The sequence below is a fragment of the Homarus americanus genome, unplaced genomic scaffold (assembly GCF_018991925.1).
Source record: "Homarus americanus isolate GMGI-L3 unplaced genomic scaffold, GMGI_Hamer_2.0 scaffold36970, whole genome shotgun sequence".
In the NCBI taxonomy this organism is placed as follows: domain Eukaryota; kingdom Metazoa; phylum Arthropoda; class Malacostraca; order Decapoda; family Nephropidae; genus Homarus; species Homarus americanus.
Window position 1 is genome coordinate 4,287,667 of NW_024740094.1, and position 21,472 is coordinate 4,309,138.

At 37.7% G+C, this 21,472-nt stretch overlaps 1 protein-coding gene across 1 annotated transcript in view; it reads right to left on the reverse strand.

The window, feature by feature from the left end:
• Positions 1 to 21,472, reverse strand: part of LOC121875174 — a gene marked incomplete in the record, with an annotated part of 178,084 nt that overhangs the window by 155,067 nt on the left and 1,545 nt on the right. Inside the window, 3 exon segments of the mRNA XM_042379611.1 lie at positions 9,650 to 9,822; positions 10,807 to 10,990; positions 15,018 to 15,278. Of these exon segments, the coding sequence (XP_042235545.1) occupies positions 9,650 to 9,822; positions 10,807 to 10,990; positions 15,018 to 15,277 (617 nt within the window).

Sequence of the window (21,472 nt, forward strand, 5' to 3'; positions counted from 1 at the left end):
GATCCGAACAAGATCACCAATATAAACATTGGTGGTGAAGAAGCTAAGTGCTGACCGTATATGCATTAGAATTCCTCTGCTTTTACGTGAGATTATGGAGGAAGGACAGCACAGCATCACCAGGTGTTTTAATATGAACGAATCTGGTCTTTTCTGGAAAAAGCAACCTCCAAGTCCTTCGTTGTAAAGAATGCCAGCAAGATCTTCGGGCCGAAGATGCAGAAGGAACCATCACCTCTGTTTACTCAATGCCTCCGGTACCTGTAAGCTCAGTTATCGGTGATCCACAGCACGCGAAGTCGCATCACTACAAAACCATGGACATGACCAAGCTAAATGTCCACTGGCTGACCGTGACGAAGGCGGATGTTCTTCACACTGTCCCTCTCCTGGGGTTTGATGACTGTTTGTTCCCTGATGTAAATAGGCCTCAGGAGCGACAGAATGTGCCATTCAGATTTGGTTGTTGCTGGACAACGCACCAGGACACTCGCCTTACTGTTAGATCATCACCTCAACGAAGAGAGGGTCTTCCTTCCTCCCAACACTACGCCTATACATTACAAGCCCATGACCAAGAGTTAATCTTGTACGTAAAGCTGCATTCTCTACTAAAAAATTCAAACTCCTGAACGACTACACCGAAATACCCAGGGAAGATCTGCGTGAACCTGAGTGACACCACCACCGATAGCAAGAGCTTAAGAAGATGAGGATCAACAGTTGGCACAGCAAAAAATACTGTTCAAACAATTCTGGAGAGTATTTAAACATCAAGAAAGCTGTGGACTTTTGGTGGAGTCATGGGATCAGCTGTCTATTGCTACAATTGGCCACGCATGGAAAGACATGTATTGCATGGAATACCAGGTGAGAGGAGGAGTCAATCTGTGACTGGTGAGGTTCAGACTGTTGGAGTAGCAGCGGATCTTACAGAGAAGCTGCGCAGGACTGTTGGCGTTCCGTGCTTTCCGAGACCACCAAATCTACTTACATCATGGAGGTGATACGAACCCGATGACTATCGGTAGATGGTACATGATGATGACGACGCCAGTGAAGAGTAAGCAGGTGGTATACATCCAAAGCAGCGTGTATCGAGAAAGCTAAGCTCCTCCTTTCCTCGACGACTCTGACGCAAACAGGTATGAAATTCACCACTCCAGCTGTTGCAGACTATGGAGCCCTACATCAAGGTAGTATCACTCTACAACATCAACATTCAGCCATCAGCAAAGATAACAGATTTTTCGGCCAACCCACCACAGCCAAGCCTGCCAGTGATAGTGAAGATGACTTTGAGGATTTGTCAGAAGCCCTGACAACTGTGGGTGATGGTGATGCACCTAGTAATGGTGATTCACCTGAGGGCCAGTAGCCTGCCCTCTGCCTCGAACCAGCTCTCCATCCCTCAAGACGCCACTCCATCTCTCTTCTACTAACGTAAGTGTTCCAATCGGCTTTTTAGTTTTCCTGTAACCTAACCTTTATTTTTCCTATGTTAACCTTTATCTTTTCCTAACCTTAACCTCTTATATTACTTGTTTTTTTATACCATCATAAAGTTAAGATAAAATTTTACTACAACATAGTTGTGTATCCCATATGTTATGTTATCACTTATAAGTTCCTCACTTTCCGCTGGACCCCTGCGGGTTTACATTAACCGCAAAGTGAGGGTTGACTGTATGTGTGTGTGTGTATATATATATATATATATATATATATATATATATATATATATATATATATATATATATATATATATATATATATATATATATATATATATATATATATATATATATATATACCCCACTGTGTGTGTGTATATATATATATATATATATATATATATATATATATATATATATATATATATATATATATATATATATATATATATATATATATATATATACACAATATCAACAACAATCACAGTGGGTATGCTATAAATCTAACGATCCTACTACTAATATTCCTATAATCTAACGGTTTTACCAATAAAATTGAGAATGCTATAACAAACAAACTCCTACAACGAACATTATTTAATTTTTTTTTTTTTACTAATTTATTGTTTTTTTATTACAAGTATTAATGATATTGGTTATTTCAGGGGTTTAGATGCATATTTATGCACTTTTTTAAAATTTTTACAATTTTATATTATATTTTTCAGTGTTAAGTGGTTGTATTTGGGGGCCTGGAACAGATTAATCCTATAACGAACGAATGCTATAACGAACGAGGTTCTAGAACCAATTAGATTCGTTATAGCATACCCCACTGTATGTATGTGTGTATGTATATATATATATAATATATATATATATATATATATATATATATATATATATATATATATATATATATATATATATATATATATATATATATATATATATATATATATATATATATATATATATATATATATATATATATATATATATATATATATATATACTGAATATACTATGTACAAAAAATGAATGTTCAATGAATTATTTATGGTGCATTAGGGTACTGGTCACTTCTGATGGGCTATAAATAGCCTTCTTTATCTCCCCTACATCTCACCCTGAGCCAGGCGGAAGGGTCTTGGTAAATAACATGTTTGCTTATTTTCCATTTACTTTAAATAGATTTACCGAATTATTTGTTTTATTTATTTATTTATAATATACTGTAATATATTAAACACACTGTAATTATTTTCTTTAATTTATAAACTGTTTTGCGACAAAGGAATGTTCTCCAGTAGTGTTTCATTAGGATTTGAGTGAAAAAATATTACGTACTTACACAATTGTTCCTCTTACTTTGACAACACAACATACATACAGTATATTATTTCTCAGTTTTGATCTTTTTTTTTAATTTTTGTATTTATTTATAGTTAGTTACTTAAAATAAGGCCAATTCACTTCAAGTAATGGCATCAAATATTACCAGCTGGTGTAGTGTAAACACTAGTGACGTCACTTGAGCGTCTGTAATTAACCGTCGATAGTTTCAAGAATTAATGCACTCATTTACTGAATATTCTTTGGAAAAAAATAAAATTTAAATCAATTATTTATAGGAGATAAATATTATTATGAGTAAATATACCGATACCGGTATGCATTACTGACCACCTCCACGGCTCCTCACTGGCAAATGGGGAGGGGTGTGTGATGATAGCTGTGTTTATTATAGGGGTATAAATCTCTTTTACGGTATGTTAGACAGGTTTATAATACATTTTTATTATTTTAATATACCGGTAATCTTAATTTGAATCCAGCTTGCCAAACGTAAGTTTCAGTATAAAATAATTAGTGGTAAGACCTTGTGAGTGGCTTACGATGTTTTCATCACCACTCTTGACACACTAAACCACAATATTTAAGAGGTAAGAATTTTAAACTTGGTGGTTTAGACGACACCCTAACTTTGGGCAGATTTTTTTAATGTTCAAATTTCGTCTTATAGGCCGTGATATCTGGTACTATATATATATATATATATACACTAGGGTGACAATAAAAAGTGAAAGTTTTTATTTTTAGATGGCCATTTGTCCAATACTGCGTACCCATGAAAAAAGAACACAGGCGAAATCCTGGGTCATTTGGACAATATTTAGAGGTGGCTCAAGCCATTTGAAGTTAACACTACTGAAATTATTATTGATTTTTTGTAATTTCTTTATTTATGAACCGATTACTATGATACTTTGCAGGTATATGTAGAATGCAAATTCAAACTAAAGTTGTTCCTAACATTTTTTCTAAAATGACTACAGCCCTCTCTCAGACCTCCCTCCAAGTTTGTACGAGAAACGAGATGACCTCATCTGTTGCTGGAAACATCATCTGGGCAAGAAGCAGCAGCCACGTGATGATTACCATGAGGTACTGGAGCTAGCAATCAGGTGTCTCGATGGAGCTCTACCCAAGTTTAATCTCCGGCGGCCCGGAGCACTTCACCGAGCACGGTGGATGGCTAAGCTCATTTATGTCATGAAGATCCTGATTTTTGCTAATCAGTTTAAACTAACTGCTCGTGAGACATTAGGCTTGAAACGATTCACATTCTTTGTGCTAGAGGTGTATGTCAGTGCATGGTTCACGGCCTCCGTTCCATCCTCCGCTCCTGCTAATGATTTGCGGCTCCTCCAAGACCTGTCAGAGTACCACGACGTCAAAATATCAAGAACATGTCTCACAGTCTTCGGTCGTCACCTGTGGTACCTCAGTGAAGGCTTGGTGGGTCTTACACTCTTCGATCCACAAGTTAATGCAACAATGAAGACAAACATAGTTCGGGCAATCGTTGAGAGGAAGGCGACCGAGGATTCACCAAAACGTGCTGCTCTTCCTGCCACATCTTCCCTTCCCACAAAGCAGCTCTCAGACTTTGCTTCTAGAGGATCAAACTTTCTATTTGAAAGTCTCAAAATGAAGACTTCTTTTTTGTCCAAGGAACCTGACACATGGTCTGATGATGAAGACTTCAAAACTGGCGTCGCAGTTGTGGGTGGTCTCAGAGTCATCAACGACACTGCAGAGAGAGAGGGATTGCCTTGATACAGGTATTCAACAGCAAGATCACGAAGAGTGAAGACCAGCGTCAACATCTGCTGCAGGTTGTTGAAGAGCAGAGGCGGTCACAACCAGGGACATCAAAACAGGACCTTACAAGCAAAAAGCGAAAACAATGAATGGGTTGTCCACACCTCTCCCACCCATTGATGTAAGCGTGTTCACTGCAGTTTCATTTTAAAAAGGAATTAATCATTTATATGTACAGTGTACACATAAACTTGCTCAATATGTAAATTTTAAAATAAACCGGCATATTATGAATATTCGTATTTTTTGCCAAAAGGATAAAACTTCAATTGACTTGAGCTACCTCTAAATATTGTCCAAATGACCCAGGATTTCGCCTGTGTTCTTTTTTCATGGGTACGCAGTATTGGACCAATGGCCATTCCATTTAATCAATTTTAGAAATTCACCCCTATGCACTATTGTCACCCTATTGTGGATGGGTAGTGGACACGACTTTTGTGCACGAGAGTACAGAGCTGTAGATATCTCACAAGAGTTCGAATTACCACTGGCTGTCCCGCCAGTCTCCGGTAACTTCCCGACAATCGGTATCTGTACAGACAAACAACAGGCAGGTTTCTTAGTTGTGAGGCGAGAAACTGACTCCTAGTCATTCAGTACACCAAAATAAGAGAGCCGTGGCTCACTGACTCCTAGGCGGCGGAGTCATGAGTTACGAGGTGAAAGAAGATTATTAGGGGTGGAAGAAAAAGGGGTGAAACTGAAATACAGTAGGAGTAGAAAGAATCTGGGCTCAACCAGATCGCTTCATCTTTCCTATTGGTGTTTTATCTTTGTTTTTTCTCCCTTGGGTCGTCAGACCTTTGTATCAATAATGGTTTATTTATATAGTGCTGCTTTATATATATATATATATATATATATATATATATATATATATATATATATATATATATATATATATATATATATATATATATATATATATATATATATATATATATATATATATATATTGCATAATATTGCATTATATTTAAAAGGAAATGCAGTGAGTTTGTCCTTAGCCTTGCATATGTCCAAAACTGTTTGCTTTTGAACACCATACTCGTCACAAACTCTAGCCACCGAAGCAGCAGCCTCTAACTTTCTTACAAGTTCCAGTTTCTGCTTCATAGAAAGGGTCACATACTTCCTCTTCGGCATATTACTCCCCCTTGAAGACATGATGTAAAATACAAGGCTGAAAGATGCCTAATCACTGAAATATCAACGAAAATTGCAGGGCAACACAACACTGATACTTGAATATGGCGCTAAGTCAACAATGACTGGCGGTCTGGCGCGCGCCATCTATCGGACAATCCCAGAACCAGAAATTTGATACGGACAGTCCCTCGCTTAGTCCAGATTTCGTCCGAATTATCCGAAATCCGGATTAAAGGGGTCCGAATTAACGAGGGTCGACTGTGTGTGTGTGTGCGTGTGTGTATATATATATATATATATATATATATATATATATATATATATATATATATATATATATATATATATATATATATATATATATATATATATATATATATATATATGGGAAAAACATATTTTGTGCATATAAATACAGTAAAGTACACTACCGATACTACTGTATGTAACTGCATCAAACATGCCTTAACTATGTTTGGAAGATAATTCACTTTCAAATTTCCCACCACCACGCATGCAGAGAGGTGGAAGAGATGGTTGGCAGCGACTGCACTAAGCATCTGGCAGTCTCATTGCCCATTGTTGTAAGCAAATTAGGCTACTCACTTTCATCTTGTAGATTACTATTGCATATTGTATGATGATTTCTTAGGTTATGAGTTCCGTAAGATTATTATGAATTGTATGAGTTGACTCGATAAATATCTCTTATGTTATGTTCTTTGATAATATTTCCTCTAGTACATTTACTATTAAACAAAACATGTTGAACTAATGTGAAAATGTATTATAATTTAACTCAATAAATCTATCTAAACTAAAAAATCAGTACATTTTCAAATTAAAATTATTGTATGTACTTTACAGTACAGTGACCCCTCGTTTAACGAACACCTCGGTTAATGTAATTTCGATTAACGAACTGCCTTCCATAAGGATCTTCAATTCGGTTAACGAAAAAAATTTCGCTTAACGAACTTCTTACGAACCGACCTCAACATGTTTTCGCTTGCACTGACAGGGCAACCAGCTTTAGTATCAGTCCGCCTATACATTAATCGGTTCTAGGGCTTAAATTCCTTACTATTTTAGTATATATCAAGAAGTTTATACTATTCAATAATTTTAAAAGTTTAATATTCAATTTTTTAGTCATTTTAACAATTATTGAGCAAAATTGAAGGTAAAGTGACTAGTTTAATGCGCGGCATCCAGCCTCTTAGCACAGCAAACAGGCGTCAGTCTCTCTCTGTTTTCACTGGAGGTAACATCTTGCTTGAAACTCTCTTCAACTAAACGCTTTTTTTCTGTGTTTCCAAGCAAATTATTGGTCATTTTGAAAATCATTTTACATATTGACAATATATAGTGCAGTGCAGTGTTATTTTAAAGAAAATATTCTTTATTTACAGCTAGTTTAACTTTGAAAAATACGTGTTGCCATTGTTTGAATCCAGCATGGGGCCTAAGAGATCAAGAAAAGCGATTTCAATCCAAATAAAGCAGGAAATAATAAAAAAACACGAACAAGGTATTAAATCAAATGCGCTATGCAAAGAATATGGCATGTCGGCATCAACTGTGTCGACAATTCTTGGACAAAAAGACAAATTTAAGGAAGTGAACGTGAGAGACAAATCTACAAGAGTGTTTAAAAGTAGATCCCTAATCGTAGAAACTGGGAGGTTACTTATCATCTGGATTAGGGAAAAACAGATGAAAGGTGATTCAGTTTCTGGTGATTTCATTTGTGAAAGAGCCAGGGAGATTTATGAACATTTAAAGGCAGATCAACCTGGTTCTTCAGGCACAGAATTTGAAGATTTTCGGGCCAGCAAAGGCTGGTTCGAAAAATTTAAGAAAAGAAGTGACATTTTAAGTGTTGTTAGGCATGGTGAAGCTGCTAGTGCTGATAAGGAAGGGGCAGCAAAGTTTTTAGATGAATTTAAAGAACTGATGGAAGAAGAAAATTATCTTCCACAGCAAGTGTTCAATGTGGACGAAACTGGGCTGTTCTGGAAAAAGATGCCCAAAAGAACATTCATCACCAAAGATGAAGCCTCTTTACCTGGGCATAAACCCATGAAAGACCGTCTCACTCTATTGCTTGGTGCCAATGCTTCAGGGGATTTCCGACTGAAGCCTATGCTTGTCTACCACTCTGAAAACCCCAGGGTGTTCAAGCAACAGAAAGTGGTAAGAACAAAGCTTGGAGTTTATTGGAAGTCCAACCATAAGGCATGGGTGACAAGACAGCTCTTTAATGAATGGGCTGTTGATGTGTTTTGCCCTTCTGTCAAGAGCTACCTAACCACCAATAAACTCCCTTTAAAGGCTCTTCTCCTCATGGATAATGCTCCTGGTCATGACCCTGACCTTGCCAGAAATTTGGAGTATCAATTTGACTTTGTGAAAGTGTTGTTTTTGCCTCCAAACACTACATCAATCATACAGCCAATGGACCAGAATGTGATCAGCAACAGCAACTTCAAGAAGTTGTACATGAAGAAAATGTTTAGGAGGTGTCATCAGGCAACTTCCAATGATCCTGAACTAACACTGAAACATTTCTGGAAGACACAATTCAACATCCTGGAGGCTGTAAAATTGATTGTGTCATCATGGCAAGAAGTCTCCACTAGATCCCTCAATTCTTCATGGAAAGCACTGTGGCCATCAGTAGTCCATGATTTTGAGGGATTTGAGGAAGAAACAGTTGGACCAGGAGGTTGTGTCCATTGGTCAGTCATTGGGCCTTGAAGTGGAGGAGGAGGATGTGGAAGAGCTTGTGATGTCTCATGAGGAGGAACTTACTCCTGATGACTTGAAGCAACTGGATGAGATGTTACAGGTAGAGGCTGACAGTGGTGAGGAGGAAATTGAAAGTGATGACCATATGTCAGCTAAACAGTTGAAAGATGTGATTTACTACTGGGAGAAGTTCAGGGAACTGGCTTCAAAGCACCCAGAAGTGGAAAAAACTGAACTAACTTTGTGTCATGTTGAGGACTCAGTGGTCTCCTTCTTTAAACATAAGTTAATGGTGAGGAGGACAGATGCCCCACAGACCACAATTGACACTTTCTTCAGTAAAAGGCAGAGGGAACAAGATGCTATCCCTCAACCTTCCACTTCAAGAAGGAGAGAGGATGTTCATGGTGGAGAATCTGTCAGTCCAGAGGTTCCTGACATTTTCATGGAAGGTGACTCACCTTCCAAGAAGCAGTAAAATGCTTCTCCTCCACCTCCACTTCCTTCTCTTCTCCCTTCTCCACCTCCCACTTCAAATGCACATCATCATCATCATCCAGGAGCCTTCTACATACACACCTCAAAGTAAGTGAACTTTTCTACCATTTTTGTTGAATTTAGGCAATTTTCGGTGAGCTGGAACCAATTACCCAAAACCCATTGAAACAATGGTTTCGGTTAACGAGATTTTCGGTTAACGAGCAACCTGCTGGAACGGATTGTGCTCGTTAACCTAGGGACCACTGTATATGTATATGTATATGTGTGTGTGTGTGTATATGTATATATGTGTGTGTGTGTGTGTGTATATGTATGTGTGTGTATGTGTGTGTATATGTGTGTATGTTTGTGTGTGTATGTGTGTATATGTGTGTATATATGTGTGTGTATATATGTGTGTGTGTATATGTGCGTATATATGTGTGTGTATGTATATGTGTGTGTCTGTATATATGAGTGTACAGTATGTGTGTATCTGTATATATGTGTGTGTGTGTGGGTGTGTGTGTGAAAAATTATGATCTTTTACAAGACATGTCAGAAATATTGGTAAACAAGAAAGTAAAAAAAAAATTATCATGAAAATGGAAGATAACTGACAATAGGGCGAGACATCTTACCTCACTTTTTCTTTTTCATCCGATGTACATATTTTAGCAAATGGCTCAGGTTGGTACCAGTCCCAGAAGTAAATTTCATTGAATGTTGCTATGACAAGGACTTGGTCTGTCGGGTGAAAGGCTAAGGAGGCGATGACCGTGTTCTTCTCTGTCGTCCACACTTCACTGCCGCCCTGTGAACAACAACCGAGCTTAAGCAAACACTGTAATGAAATGCAAGTCCACATCCACTTAACACCTGAATCACTTCCATACATTAAAGTCCACATGATAGATTTAGCTACAATAATTGTCTTTAATTTAAATGTACTGTACAGGTAGTACCAGTTTATCACAAAGGTTCTGTTCCTGAACACCCTTGTGATGTGTGATACTATGATATGTGAAAAAAAAAAATATATATATATATATATATATATATATATATATATATATATATATATATATATATATATATATATATATATATATATATATATATATATATAAATCTGGCATAATAAAACCATCATTTAAGGGCCTGGTTAAATACAATGATAAGCATTAACTTTTCAATTCCCACCGATTTCCAAGCTACCACTTGGAAGGAGCGAGAGTGAATGAGTTATTCAAATCTCAGGTCCAATGCTCCATTTACAGCCTACCATCTAACCCGAGAGAATCCTGTGTGTGAAGTTAGCTAGATGGAGGGAGGAGGGTGACAAAAACTTTCAAACTAGTTCTAATGTGCCAAGCAACCAATAAGGGGAGTTAACCTTACTGCAATAGTAAAGCACAAGGAACATATTCCCCAACACTACACAGTTCTCTCACTTCAGTACTGCATCAGTCCTGGCTGAGGCCAGAAACAACTCTTGGGAACATGTTCCCAAGAGAGGCCAGATATGTGATGCCCCTGATATTATAAGAATAATTTTACAGATACAATCTTTATAAGTTACAGATTTAAATCTATTTTACAATACCAGTGTTACTTGATGGTAGCACTTTGTATCCTCAGGGAGGAGCTCACTGTCTTAACAGGATAGAGAATGCTATAAATAAAGTTTCTAGATATAGTAAATTCCACTAATATGATGCATCACCAACCTTCAGGAGAATGCTATAAATAAAGTTTCTAGATATAGTAAATTCCACTAATATGATGCATCACCAACCTTCAGGTCCCACACCCTGACTTCACCACCAAGGCATCCAGAAGCAATTATCTCATTAGATGCAGGGTGGAAGGCCACACACCAGGGAGTTCTGGGGTGACCTCCCAGGGTGCATATACAATGTCCAGTCTTTACTTCTGTCACATAAATGTTATGGTCTCCATGAGTTGATGCAACTTTTGATCTGTGGGTAAAGAAATAAATGCTGAGGTATACATCTCAAAAATTACTATAAATATGGAAAAAAAATAATCCTACAAATTTACACAATTTATTGATGTATGAAAAAATGTGTGTGTAAGAACACAATTTGGGGAGGTTTACTCATGTACAAGTTTGTGAAGCAAGTACAGGTGTTGACTGTTACATGATGGGATTAGGGACTTCGAAAAGCCACCGTAAGGTGATCAATCATAGAGTATATCGATATTCATAACTTATGGGGAAAAATAGGTTCCGTTGCCGAGACCCTGAAAAGCCAGGGATAGCATTCAAAGCAGTTACTTTGGGGATGTGGGCTAGTGTCCACCCGTGCAAGATGTCTAGCTTAGACACTTGGAAACTTTTCCCATTAACCGGAAATGGTTCTTGGGATAAGTAATTTTTCCGGGTTTGGGAAAGTTGTCTGGTTACCCGGAAATCTCTCAACCCCAGAAGAGTTCTGCACCAATAGTTCCACCTAACGGGGATATCATTTGAATATAAAAATATATGCGCAATAATTGGAGAATTATGCAGCCACATTCCCTAAATTATATTATTCTCATAACCAGATATTTTCCTCCAACACACTGCAGGAGGGCTTGATGAAGGAATAGAATCTATTCCCATTTAAATTTAACTTTAATAAAGAAGTTTCTGGAAATGAAGTGAATTTCATGAACATCCATTTCACTGCCAGAGGTACAGTATTACCCCGGTTTACACGGTTTCACTTTCCGCGATTTCTCATTTACACGGTACCTTGCCAGAACCGGACTTTCACTTTCCGCGGAGCATCTACTTTTTTTTTTTTTTAGCTCATAAAATTCATACAAATTACCCTGCCAGAATATAATTTACATTGCTGGAATTCTTACAATATGATGATCATTTTGAATATAAACATCATGGATTTTGCATTAGACATACAAATTTTAGATCTAATGTAATAATTTGGTTTACACAAAGCAAATATTTTATCGTTTGTGCAAAATATATAATGTTTACATTCAAAATATTCCCTGACCTGCAAGGAATCTAGAAATGTCAATTATATTATCCTAACTTTAGTCTGGGTTATTATTTATTACTAAAAATGTAAATATACTATTTTCTCCCAATCACTTCTCTGGTAGGGAGGAAAGGTGGGGGTATTTTGATTGACAGATAGTGTCCTTGAAAAATATTTTTGTTTATTTACTGAAGATATATGTTTTAGCTCATAAAATTCATACAAATTACTCGGCCAGAATATAATTTACATTGCTGGAATTCTTACAATATGATGATCATTTTGAATATAAACATCATGGATTTTGCATTAGACATACAAATTTTAGATCTAATGTAATAATTTGGTTTACACAAAGCAAATATTTTATCTTTTGTGCAAAATATATGAAGTTTACATTCAAAATATTCCCTGACCTGCAAGGAATCCAGAAATGTCAATTATATTATCCTAACTTTAGTCTGAGGTATTATTTATTACTAAACGTTAAAATCTAGTGTTTTCACCCAAACATTTCTCAGAGAGGTAGGAGCTAGTGAGCTGGGAAGAGGGGGGGGGGATTTGAGTCCATTATTTGAATGGACATTAACCTGGCGACTGTATTTCTCTTAAATATTAATTGTGTGAGCATACCATCATAAAATTTAGATGTTATTTTTACTACAACATAGGTATTGTGTCGGAAAAAGTGGAGTTTGGAGGTAGGGCCAGTCTCTATTGGAATTAATCCCATATGTTCTGTTGTTCACTGTAAGAGCGGAAACGATCCTCCGGCTGGTTACCGCTGCTAACTCGTTCGTTTGCTGGTGCAGACGACACTTGGGGTGGTTGGACGGAGGTGAGAACGGCAGCGACTATCTGCGCCACTGGCAGATTCAACCCAGCCGCCATACCGTCAGTATCTAGCTACCCTGCTGTCCGTCAAATTCTGGCTGTGATCTCATCATAGGTCCCGGACTCGTGGGCTGTGTTCCCAGACCTTCACATATCAACTGTCAACTCTCTGGTCATCTACCACTACCGCATACCACTACCGTCAGTTCATCTCATTCCGTCTGTGCCCCGGTGTTCTCCTGCCATTTCAAGAGGTCGCTCGAGTGCGGAGTTGGATGGACGCTTCCTTACCCTGAGTGTACATCACCGTGTTCCAGAACCATCCCCCAGGGCCACTGCCGTAGGAAATATTTGTTCATGGTTTGATTCTATAATTGTTTGATTCCATTAATTGCTGACTCCCATTATTTGTTTGATTCCTTTAATTGTTTGCTTCCATTAATTGTTTGACCATTAATTGCTGACTCCCATTATTTGTTTGATTCCTTTAATTGTTTGCTTCCATTAATTGTTTGACCCCATTATCTGTTGACTGCCTTAATTGTTTGACTCCCGTAATTATTTGATGTTTGTTGAGTGGTGTCAGAGTTTTGTGTTATATTTTTATAGTAAAGAGATGCCAATCTCAAACGGTTGTTTGTTATTCCTCGGAAAACCTTGGTCCTTGACTTTCCTTTATTAAGATCCTGATTAGCCTGGTAAGGGATTTCTATCCCTAAGTCCCAGGTCTTTACATTCACTTTCCGCGGTACCCTGTGGGTTCAATTGACCGTGTAAATCGGGGTACTACTGTATAACTGTGTCTGATTTAGTGGAATCCCCTCTTTTGTGGAATTGGTCTGTCCACTTTATTCAGTTATATGGAATTTAAACTACAGTACAGTGACCCCTCGTTTAACGAACACCTCGGTTAACGTAATTTCGATTAACGAACTGCCTTCCATAAGGATCTTCAATTCGGTTAACGAAAAAAAATTCGGTTAACGAAGTTCTTACGAACCGACCTCAACATGATTTTGCTTGCACTGACCGGGCAACCAGCTTTAGTTTCAGTCCGCCAATACATTAATCGGTTCTAGGGCTTAAATTCCTTACTATTTTAGTAAATATCAAGAAGTTTATACTATTCAATAGTCATTTTAACAATTATTGAACATAATTGAAGGTAAAGCGACTAGTTTAATGCGCGGCATCCAGCCTCTTTACACAGCAAACAGGAGTTAGTCTCTCTCTGTTTTCACTGGAGGTAACATCTTGCTTGAGACTCTCTTCAACTAAACGCTTTTTTCTGTGTTTCCAAGCAAATTATTGGTCATTTTGAAATATATTTTACATATTGACAATATATAATGCAGTGCAGTGTTGATTTAAAGAAAATAATCTTGAATTACACCAAGAGAGCTAAAATTTTATGGGTGAAATGGTGCCATGGGGTGACTTCTCTTCCACCCCAATGCCTTCTCTTCTTCCTTCTCCTCTACCCCCATTCTAAATCCCATCATCATCCAGGAGCCTTCTACATACACACCTCAAAGTAAGTGAACTTTTCTACCATTTTTGTTGAAATTAGGAAATTTTCCGTGAGCTGGAACCAATTACCCAAAAACCCATTGAAACAATGGTTTCAGTTAACAAACGACCTTCTGGAACGGACTGAGTTCGTTAATGGAGGGGTCACTGTATATTAAATATATAAAGAAACAAAATTATTAATTTTCTTCTCTCTCCTTTGGTGTAATTTTCTCTCAACAAACTTTGTGATGGTGAACTGTAAAAATGCTACATGTTGAACTCACAAGCAGATACAGTACAGTTCAATATTTGTCTCCCATTAAACCTGTACCACAAAAAGTGATTTTCGTGGAGGAGAAAAAATTACCATCTACTTCCCCAAAAAATAAGGTAAATTGACTCTGAGATCCCATTTTATAACTGTGTTGAGTTATCACATCTTAGGGGTTCAATAACCAGGCTGCAATATGCATCACAGAAATTTAATACAGTACCTGTACAGTATAAATGAGGACTACTGTACCTGTAGTAAGGTGTGTGATACTCTTTAAGTACTTCTGACTACTGTATACTGCACCACGTGGGAAAAAGTTTACATGGAGTGGGAGTAAAATAAGTTATGAGCTATAGTACTAACTCAAAAGTAACTCACCCGTCTGGACTAAAAACCATCAAGAATGTAGACTTGGGTGCCCCCGGGAGCTGACATGACAACTGGTTGTGCTGGCGATACACCAATGTCTCCTCTGTCACACGATGTAGTTGATTGATGGTAGCCTGTGGGTACCTAGTGGGTACTTCTCTTCTGGCAAGAAGAACCGGAGTGGGCACCAGAAGTGGGTCATGATACCGTATAATCCCTTCCACCTCCCCCCCTAATTCTAGCTTCATATCTGTATCTGGGTCATCCATCCTAGAGAAAATATAAAACATTATCACATCAGCATCAAAATAATAAACTGAATTTTTTTTATATACTGTACTGTAGATAACAATAAATAGGATAAATTGAAGGGATGTTCACTAAATGTAGTCCAGTCAGAACATAGGGTCCTGTGCATTTAGTTAAGGGAACAAATTTGTTATAATTTAAGTACATTACAGTATAGAGATCTTTATGATGAATTTGAGCTTGTCTTATTTTTAAACCCGTCATTTGGCCCAAACCTTGGAAAATGGCGGCCAAAATGACACAAAATTCAAATGGACTCTCTTCAATTAATAGTGTATCAGTAGAGATGATATTTTCATACAGCTTGTTATATAACTTGACAGAAGTAAGACATCTTATTCAGAGGATTTTTTTGTCAGGGTAATATTTTTTAAGTTGAGCACAGCAAGTCACACATCTATGCCATAGATGTGCACCAAAGAGAGTTATTCAGACACTACTGTATATTCCCAGGGCACATTTTCGGTCACCGTAACCCTACCCTTTTCAGTAAACCTCATAGAGTAAAGGATTTCATTAGCATGAACCAGTGAGAGCTACTGAGTAAGATTTACATGGCATGTTAAAGAGGTTTAAAATAAATGAAGTTTTCAGTCATCTTCACCTACCTTTTTCACTTGGCTTCATACAGTTGAGCTTCTCATTATTCATGAACCAGAACAAACTACAGAATTGTACTAACTGTGTCAAATTGTAGTACAGTGATCCCTCGGTTAACGAGCGCCTAGGTTAACGAGATTTCGGTTAACGAGTTACCTTCCATAAGATTCTTAACTTCGGTTAACGAGCAATCCCTCGATTAACGAGTTTCTTACGAGCGCCCCTCGACATGTTTTCGCTTGCATTTGGCGGTCCACCAGCTGTAGTATTAGTCCGCCAATTCAGTAATCTGTTCTAGGGCTTAAATTCCTTACTATTTTAGTAAATATCAAGAAGTTTGTACTATTCAATAATTGTAAAAGTTTAATATTAATATTTTTTAGTCATTTTAACAATTATTGAACATAATTGACGTATAGGAAGCTATTTTTTTGCGCGCCAAACAGCCTGTCAATACACCATACAGGCGTCAGTCTCTGAGTCCTTTTAGTGGAGGTAACATCTTGCTTCAGACTCTTTTCAACATAAACGCTTTTTTCTGTGTTTCCAAGCAAATTATTGGTCATTTTGAAATATATTTTACATATTGACAATATATAATGCAGTGCAGTGTTGATTTAAAGAAAATAATCTTGAATTACACCAAGAGAACAAAAATTTTATGGATGAAATGGCACCATGGGGTGACTTCTCTTCCACCCCAATGCCTTCTCTTCTCCCTTCTCCTCCACCCCCATTGTAATTCCCATCATCTTCATCCAGGAGCCTTCTACATACACACCTCAAAGTAAGTGTACCTTTTTTGTTGATTTTAGGCAATTTTCGGTGAGCTGGAACCAATTACCCAAAACCCATTGAAACAATGGTTTCGGTTCACGAGTTTTTCGGTTAACGAGCAACCTTCTGGAACGAATTGTGCTCGTTAACCAAGGGACCACTGTACTGTAATACAGAGGGTTCTCATAATAAGTGGTTAATAAGGGCCAGAAAACAGCTACTGATAGTAAAACAACTTATACTGTACAGTAAAAAGAAATTAATTCCCCTAAAAATTAATTGGAATGGGGTCTAATCGGTACCATTACATTGTAAGTGACACTCATAAAGTTTAATTTGGTATGTTTTTTAACATTTATATATACCTTAGATTTTTTTTTAAACATTTGATTACACCTTATTTTATTAAATTATTAAACTTTATAAATTATTTAAGGCACTTAAAGTCGTTTGGGGTCGGTGTGTTGATGCAGCGCAAGCTACCTAACCACTCACTCACTTCAGTGAAAGTGGTTCATTGACATGCTCACCACTTTTCTTATGAGTTATAACTTCTAATTTTATGTCTATCCCATAGCTACTACGTCTCTTTTTAGCCACTATACCACCTTACTTCAGTCTGAAACTAATGGCTAAAAATATAGTCCACCAATGTCAAAAGACAACAAAGTTGATAATTAGAGATCTTGGAGCACATCAAAATAATGCTTGTGGACACAGGCGACAGGTACTGAGCATGCATAGAACAGAGAGAAGGATGAACTTTAAGAGAATGGGAGGCAGGTGGGAATTTCAATCGCTCAAACACTTGTGCTCCTAATGATAGACGGATTTCAGCCTTAGAATTCACTTAACTTTGGGGACTTTTTACGTGTAGTTCCACAATTACAGTAAGTCCTCGTTTAACGTTGCCCCCGATAACGTTGTTTTGTTATAACGTCGCTACTCTTTAGATACCAATAATTCGGTTAATGTCGCGACGACTCAGTATAACGTCGTTACGGACTATTTTTTATGGCGCATCACCCTCTCTCGTCTTGCCGCGCTACGCTTTCTAGTCTCGGTGCGCTACCTCTCAATCGCGGAATGTCACAGCGTCCTGAAGCGTCATCAGTCTTTGTTAGGCTTTCACAGCGTTCGTGCCCATCAAGTGCTATTGATGCTAGTGTTGTGAAGAAGCAATGCAAGACCATTAGCCTTGCTATGAAAATGGAGGTTTTAAACCGGGAGGAGGAGCCACCCGCCGGGTCTCAGTGACTCGCCACCCTCCTCCTCCTTCGCTCCATTACCCACCACACACTCGCTCCACCACCTCCGCCCATCAGTGAGTACAATACAAAATGATTTAGTTTTATATATGCAGTATATACTATTTTCTACAAAAATGTCATTGAATTTCTGTATATGTAATGTATTTCATGGGGCAAAGGGAGGCTCCGGAACGTAACTCCCGTATTTTATCTATTTCCTTTGGGGAAAATTTATTCCGTTAACGTTGCGGTTTTCAGGAACGGAACCACGAAGTTAAGCGAGGACTACTGTATTTTTACTTAAGTGCAAAACCACTTAAAATGAAGACACCTCTAACTAGGACCCCCTGTAGCATATTAAAGTTCTGTACAGGTTAAAAATAAATGACAATAAACATTTTGTAAACAAATAAAAATAAAAATAAATCACCAAATGGTGAGCAAAATTTACCTTTTTTAACAGGAATTAGCCCACCCAGTCACATTAGACCACACTTTATGTTTCCAATATCTTTCCAAGCAGTAGTATGTACATCACTGTTTGATAGCTGCCTACTACCTTTTACCTGATAAATTATTTTTTACTTTCATTTGCAGTATTTTGTCATTCTATTTCTTCTTTTAAATTAAGTGATTTTAGTTGTATAAAAGAAATTAAGCTATTATACTGTACAGTATAGTGGATTTTAAACATTGTTCTTTAAGTACAGTATGCAGATAGGGTATGTTTTTTGTGTTTTGACTTAAGAATGTCCGTAGAAACAGAACTGGTACGTAACCCGTGGACTGCCTGTAATAATAAAGAAAAATTCCCTTAATATGTAAAGGACCCTTTTTTTTCTGACTGGACTACAAAGGGAATCTTTTTCTGGTAACTATTAAACAAAGTATTGTACAGTATACACAAACCTGTACAGTACAGTACAGGTATCCCTCACTGTACGTACATTCGAGATACGAAAATTTGCTTAAACAAATTTCCTAAATTACCACCTCTTTTTCGTGTTACGAAAGCTTCCCCCACTTATATCAATTTGAGTCCTGGCAAAAATCCAAATCACGCGCCCCCGGGAATCAGCTAGGGCGACCACATCCCCCTAGCACTCTCCTTACCAGGCAGAGGCGGGAGTTATGGTTATTTTTCAACTTATAACTTTGGCTATACATTACTGTGTGAACACGGTGACAAAAAAGATAAAAGCAGTGGTGACGAAACAGGTGAAAGCAGTGGTGACGAAACAGGTGAAAGCAGTGGTGACAAAACAGGTAAAAGCAGTGGTGACAAAACAGGTGAAAGTAGTGGTGACAGTGGTGACGAAACAGGTGAAAACAGTGATGACGAAACAGGTGAAAACAGTGGTGACGAAACAGGTGAAAACAGTGGTGACGAAACAGGTGAAAACAGTGGTGACGAAACAGGTGAAAACAGTGGTGACGAAACAGGTGAAAACAGTGGTGACGAAACAGGTGAAAACAGTGGTGACGAAACAGGTGAAAACAGTGGTGACGAAACAGGTGAAAACAGTGGTGACGAAACAGGTGAAAACAGTGGTGACGAAACAGGTGAAAACAGTGGTGACAAGCAAGAATTGAAAGCAGTGGTGACAGAAACAGGTGAAAACAGTGAGTGACGAAACAGGTGAAAAACAGTGGTGACGAAACAAGGTGAAAACAGTGGTGACAGAAACGAAATTGAAAACAGTAGTGACGAAACAGATAAAAGCAGTGGTGAGCCAGAAACAGAGGTGAAAACAGTGGTGACGAAACAGATAAAAGCAGTGGTGACAGAAACGGAAGGTGAAAACAGTGTTGTGAAGCAAATTAGAGCAGTGGTGAAAGCGAGCAAAGGTGAAAACAGTGGTGACAGAAACAGGTGAAAACAGTGAGGCTGACAGAACAAGGTGAAAACAGTGGTGAGCAGAGCAGGTAGAAAACAGCACAGTGGTGACAGAAACAAGGTGAAAACAGTGGTGACAAGAAACAGATAAAAGCAGTGGTGAAACAGGTGAAAACAGTGGTGACGAAACAGGTGAAAACAGTGGTGACGAAACAGGTGAAAACAGTGGTGACGAAACAGGTGAAAACAGTGGTGACGAAACAGGTAAAAACAGTGGTGACGAAATGGGCACACCCCTCTTCATTATATCATACTCCGGGTTACCATTGTTTGTTTACCTGCAGTGTAGTTATATAATTATGATGAGCCAATTTATCCATGTATGACCACACTACATTACAGTATATGTATGTATGTATGTATGTGTGTGTGTGTTAGAGTAGCAGGCGACAGTATCATCTACACAACACTACCTTCTGTCACCACTTTTTCACCTGTTCGTCACCACTGTTTTCACCTGTTTCGTCACCACTGTTTTCACCTGTTTCGTCACCACTGTTTTCACCTGTTTCGTCACCACTGTTTTCACCTGTTTCGTCACCACTGTTTTCACCTGTTTCGTCACCAATGTTTTCACCTGTTTCGTCACCACTGTTTTTACCTGTTTCGTCACCACTGTTTTCACCTGTTTCACCACCACTGCCTTTACCCATTTCGTCACCGCGTTCATCACCATTTGAAGGGCAATACATTACAGGAAATTCTTACAAAATTAATACATCAATATATATATGAAAATAACTGCTGCTTGGGATATAAAATAATCAAAACACCAAGTTTACACAAGTGTATTACGTAATTATGCCTCGGCATAACAATACAGTACATTGAATCATGCAAGAATTTCACTAAGACAATTTATTAAAGACGAAAATAAAAAATAAAAACGTTATTACTTATGCAAGCATCTCACTCAAAAAAATTACTGTATTAAAGACTAAAACAAGACAAAAATAAAAACATTGTTAATACGCCTGCAATCACCTCACTTAAACAATATGTGAAAGACTAAAATAAAAAAAATAAATAAAAACATTGTTATTACTCATGCAAGCTTGGAATTAGACACGGTATTATTTTACTTTTGGACATACCGCTTCCCAAAGTTATAAACTTATGAAATATTTAGATCTCCCTATTCTGAGCATTTTGAACCCCACATATACCAGGCAGAAATGGATAATAGCGACACAATTGAATTTAATTGATTTTATGTACTTTTCAGTCTTCGTCTATGTGAGATGTTATCGTCATGAAAGCAAGCTAATTATGAGCATGTTTACATCACGCATGCGTGACGTCTTCTAGTCGTGAGCAAAGATGTATCGATCTTCACACAAATTTTTTTCGACCAATCAAAATTTAATCTTTTCAAAGGGAGGAGCCAAGATACGGATTTGAAGGATTTCAATTTCAATGACGCAGCGAGACAATGGCCGTGGTAGAGGTTGGGTGTGATTCATGCTCCTACGAATACTTTAAGTTTATTGCCGAGTTTTACGAGAAAGACGGTCAAGCTGTCCAATTCCTACGTAATCACGGTGTTTTCCCTACGTCTGGTGAGTGCCCGCAATCTAAATTGCCTTGTAAATTTAGAAAGAACAAGAACCAGAGGTTGACCCTGAACCTAT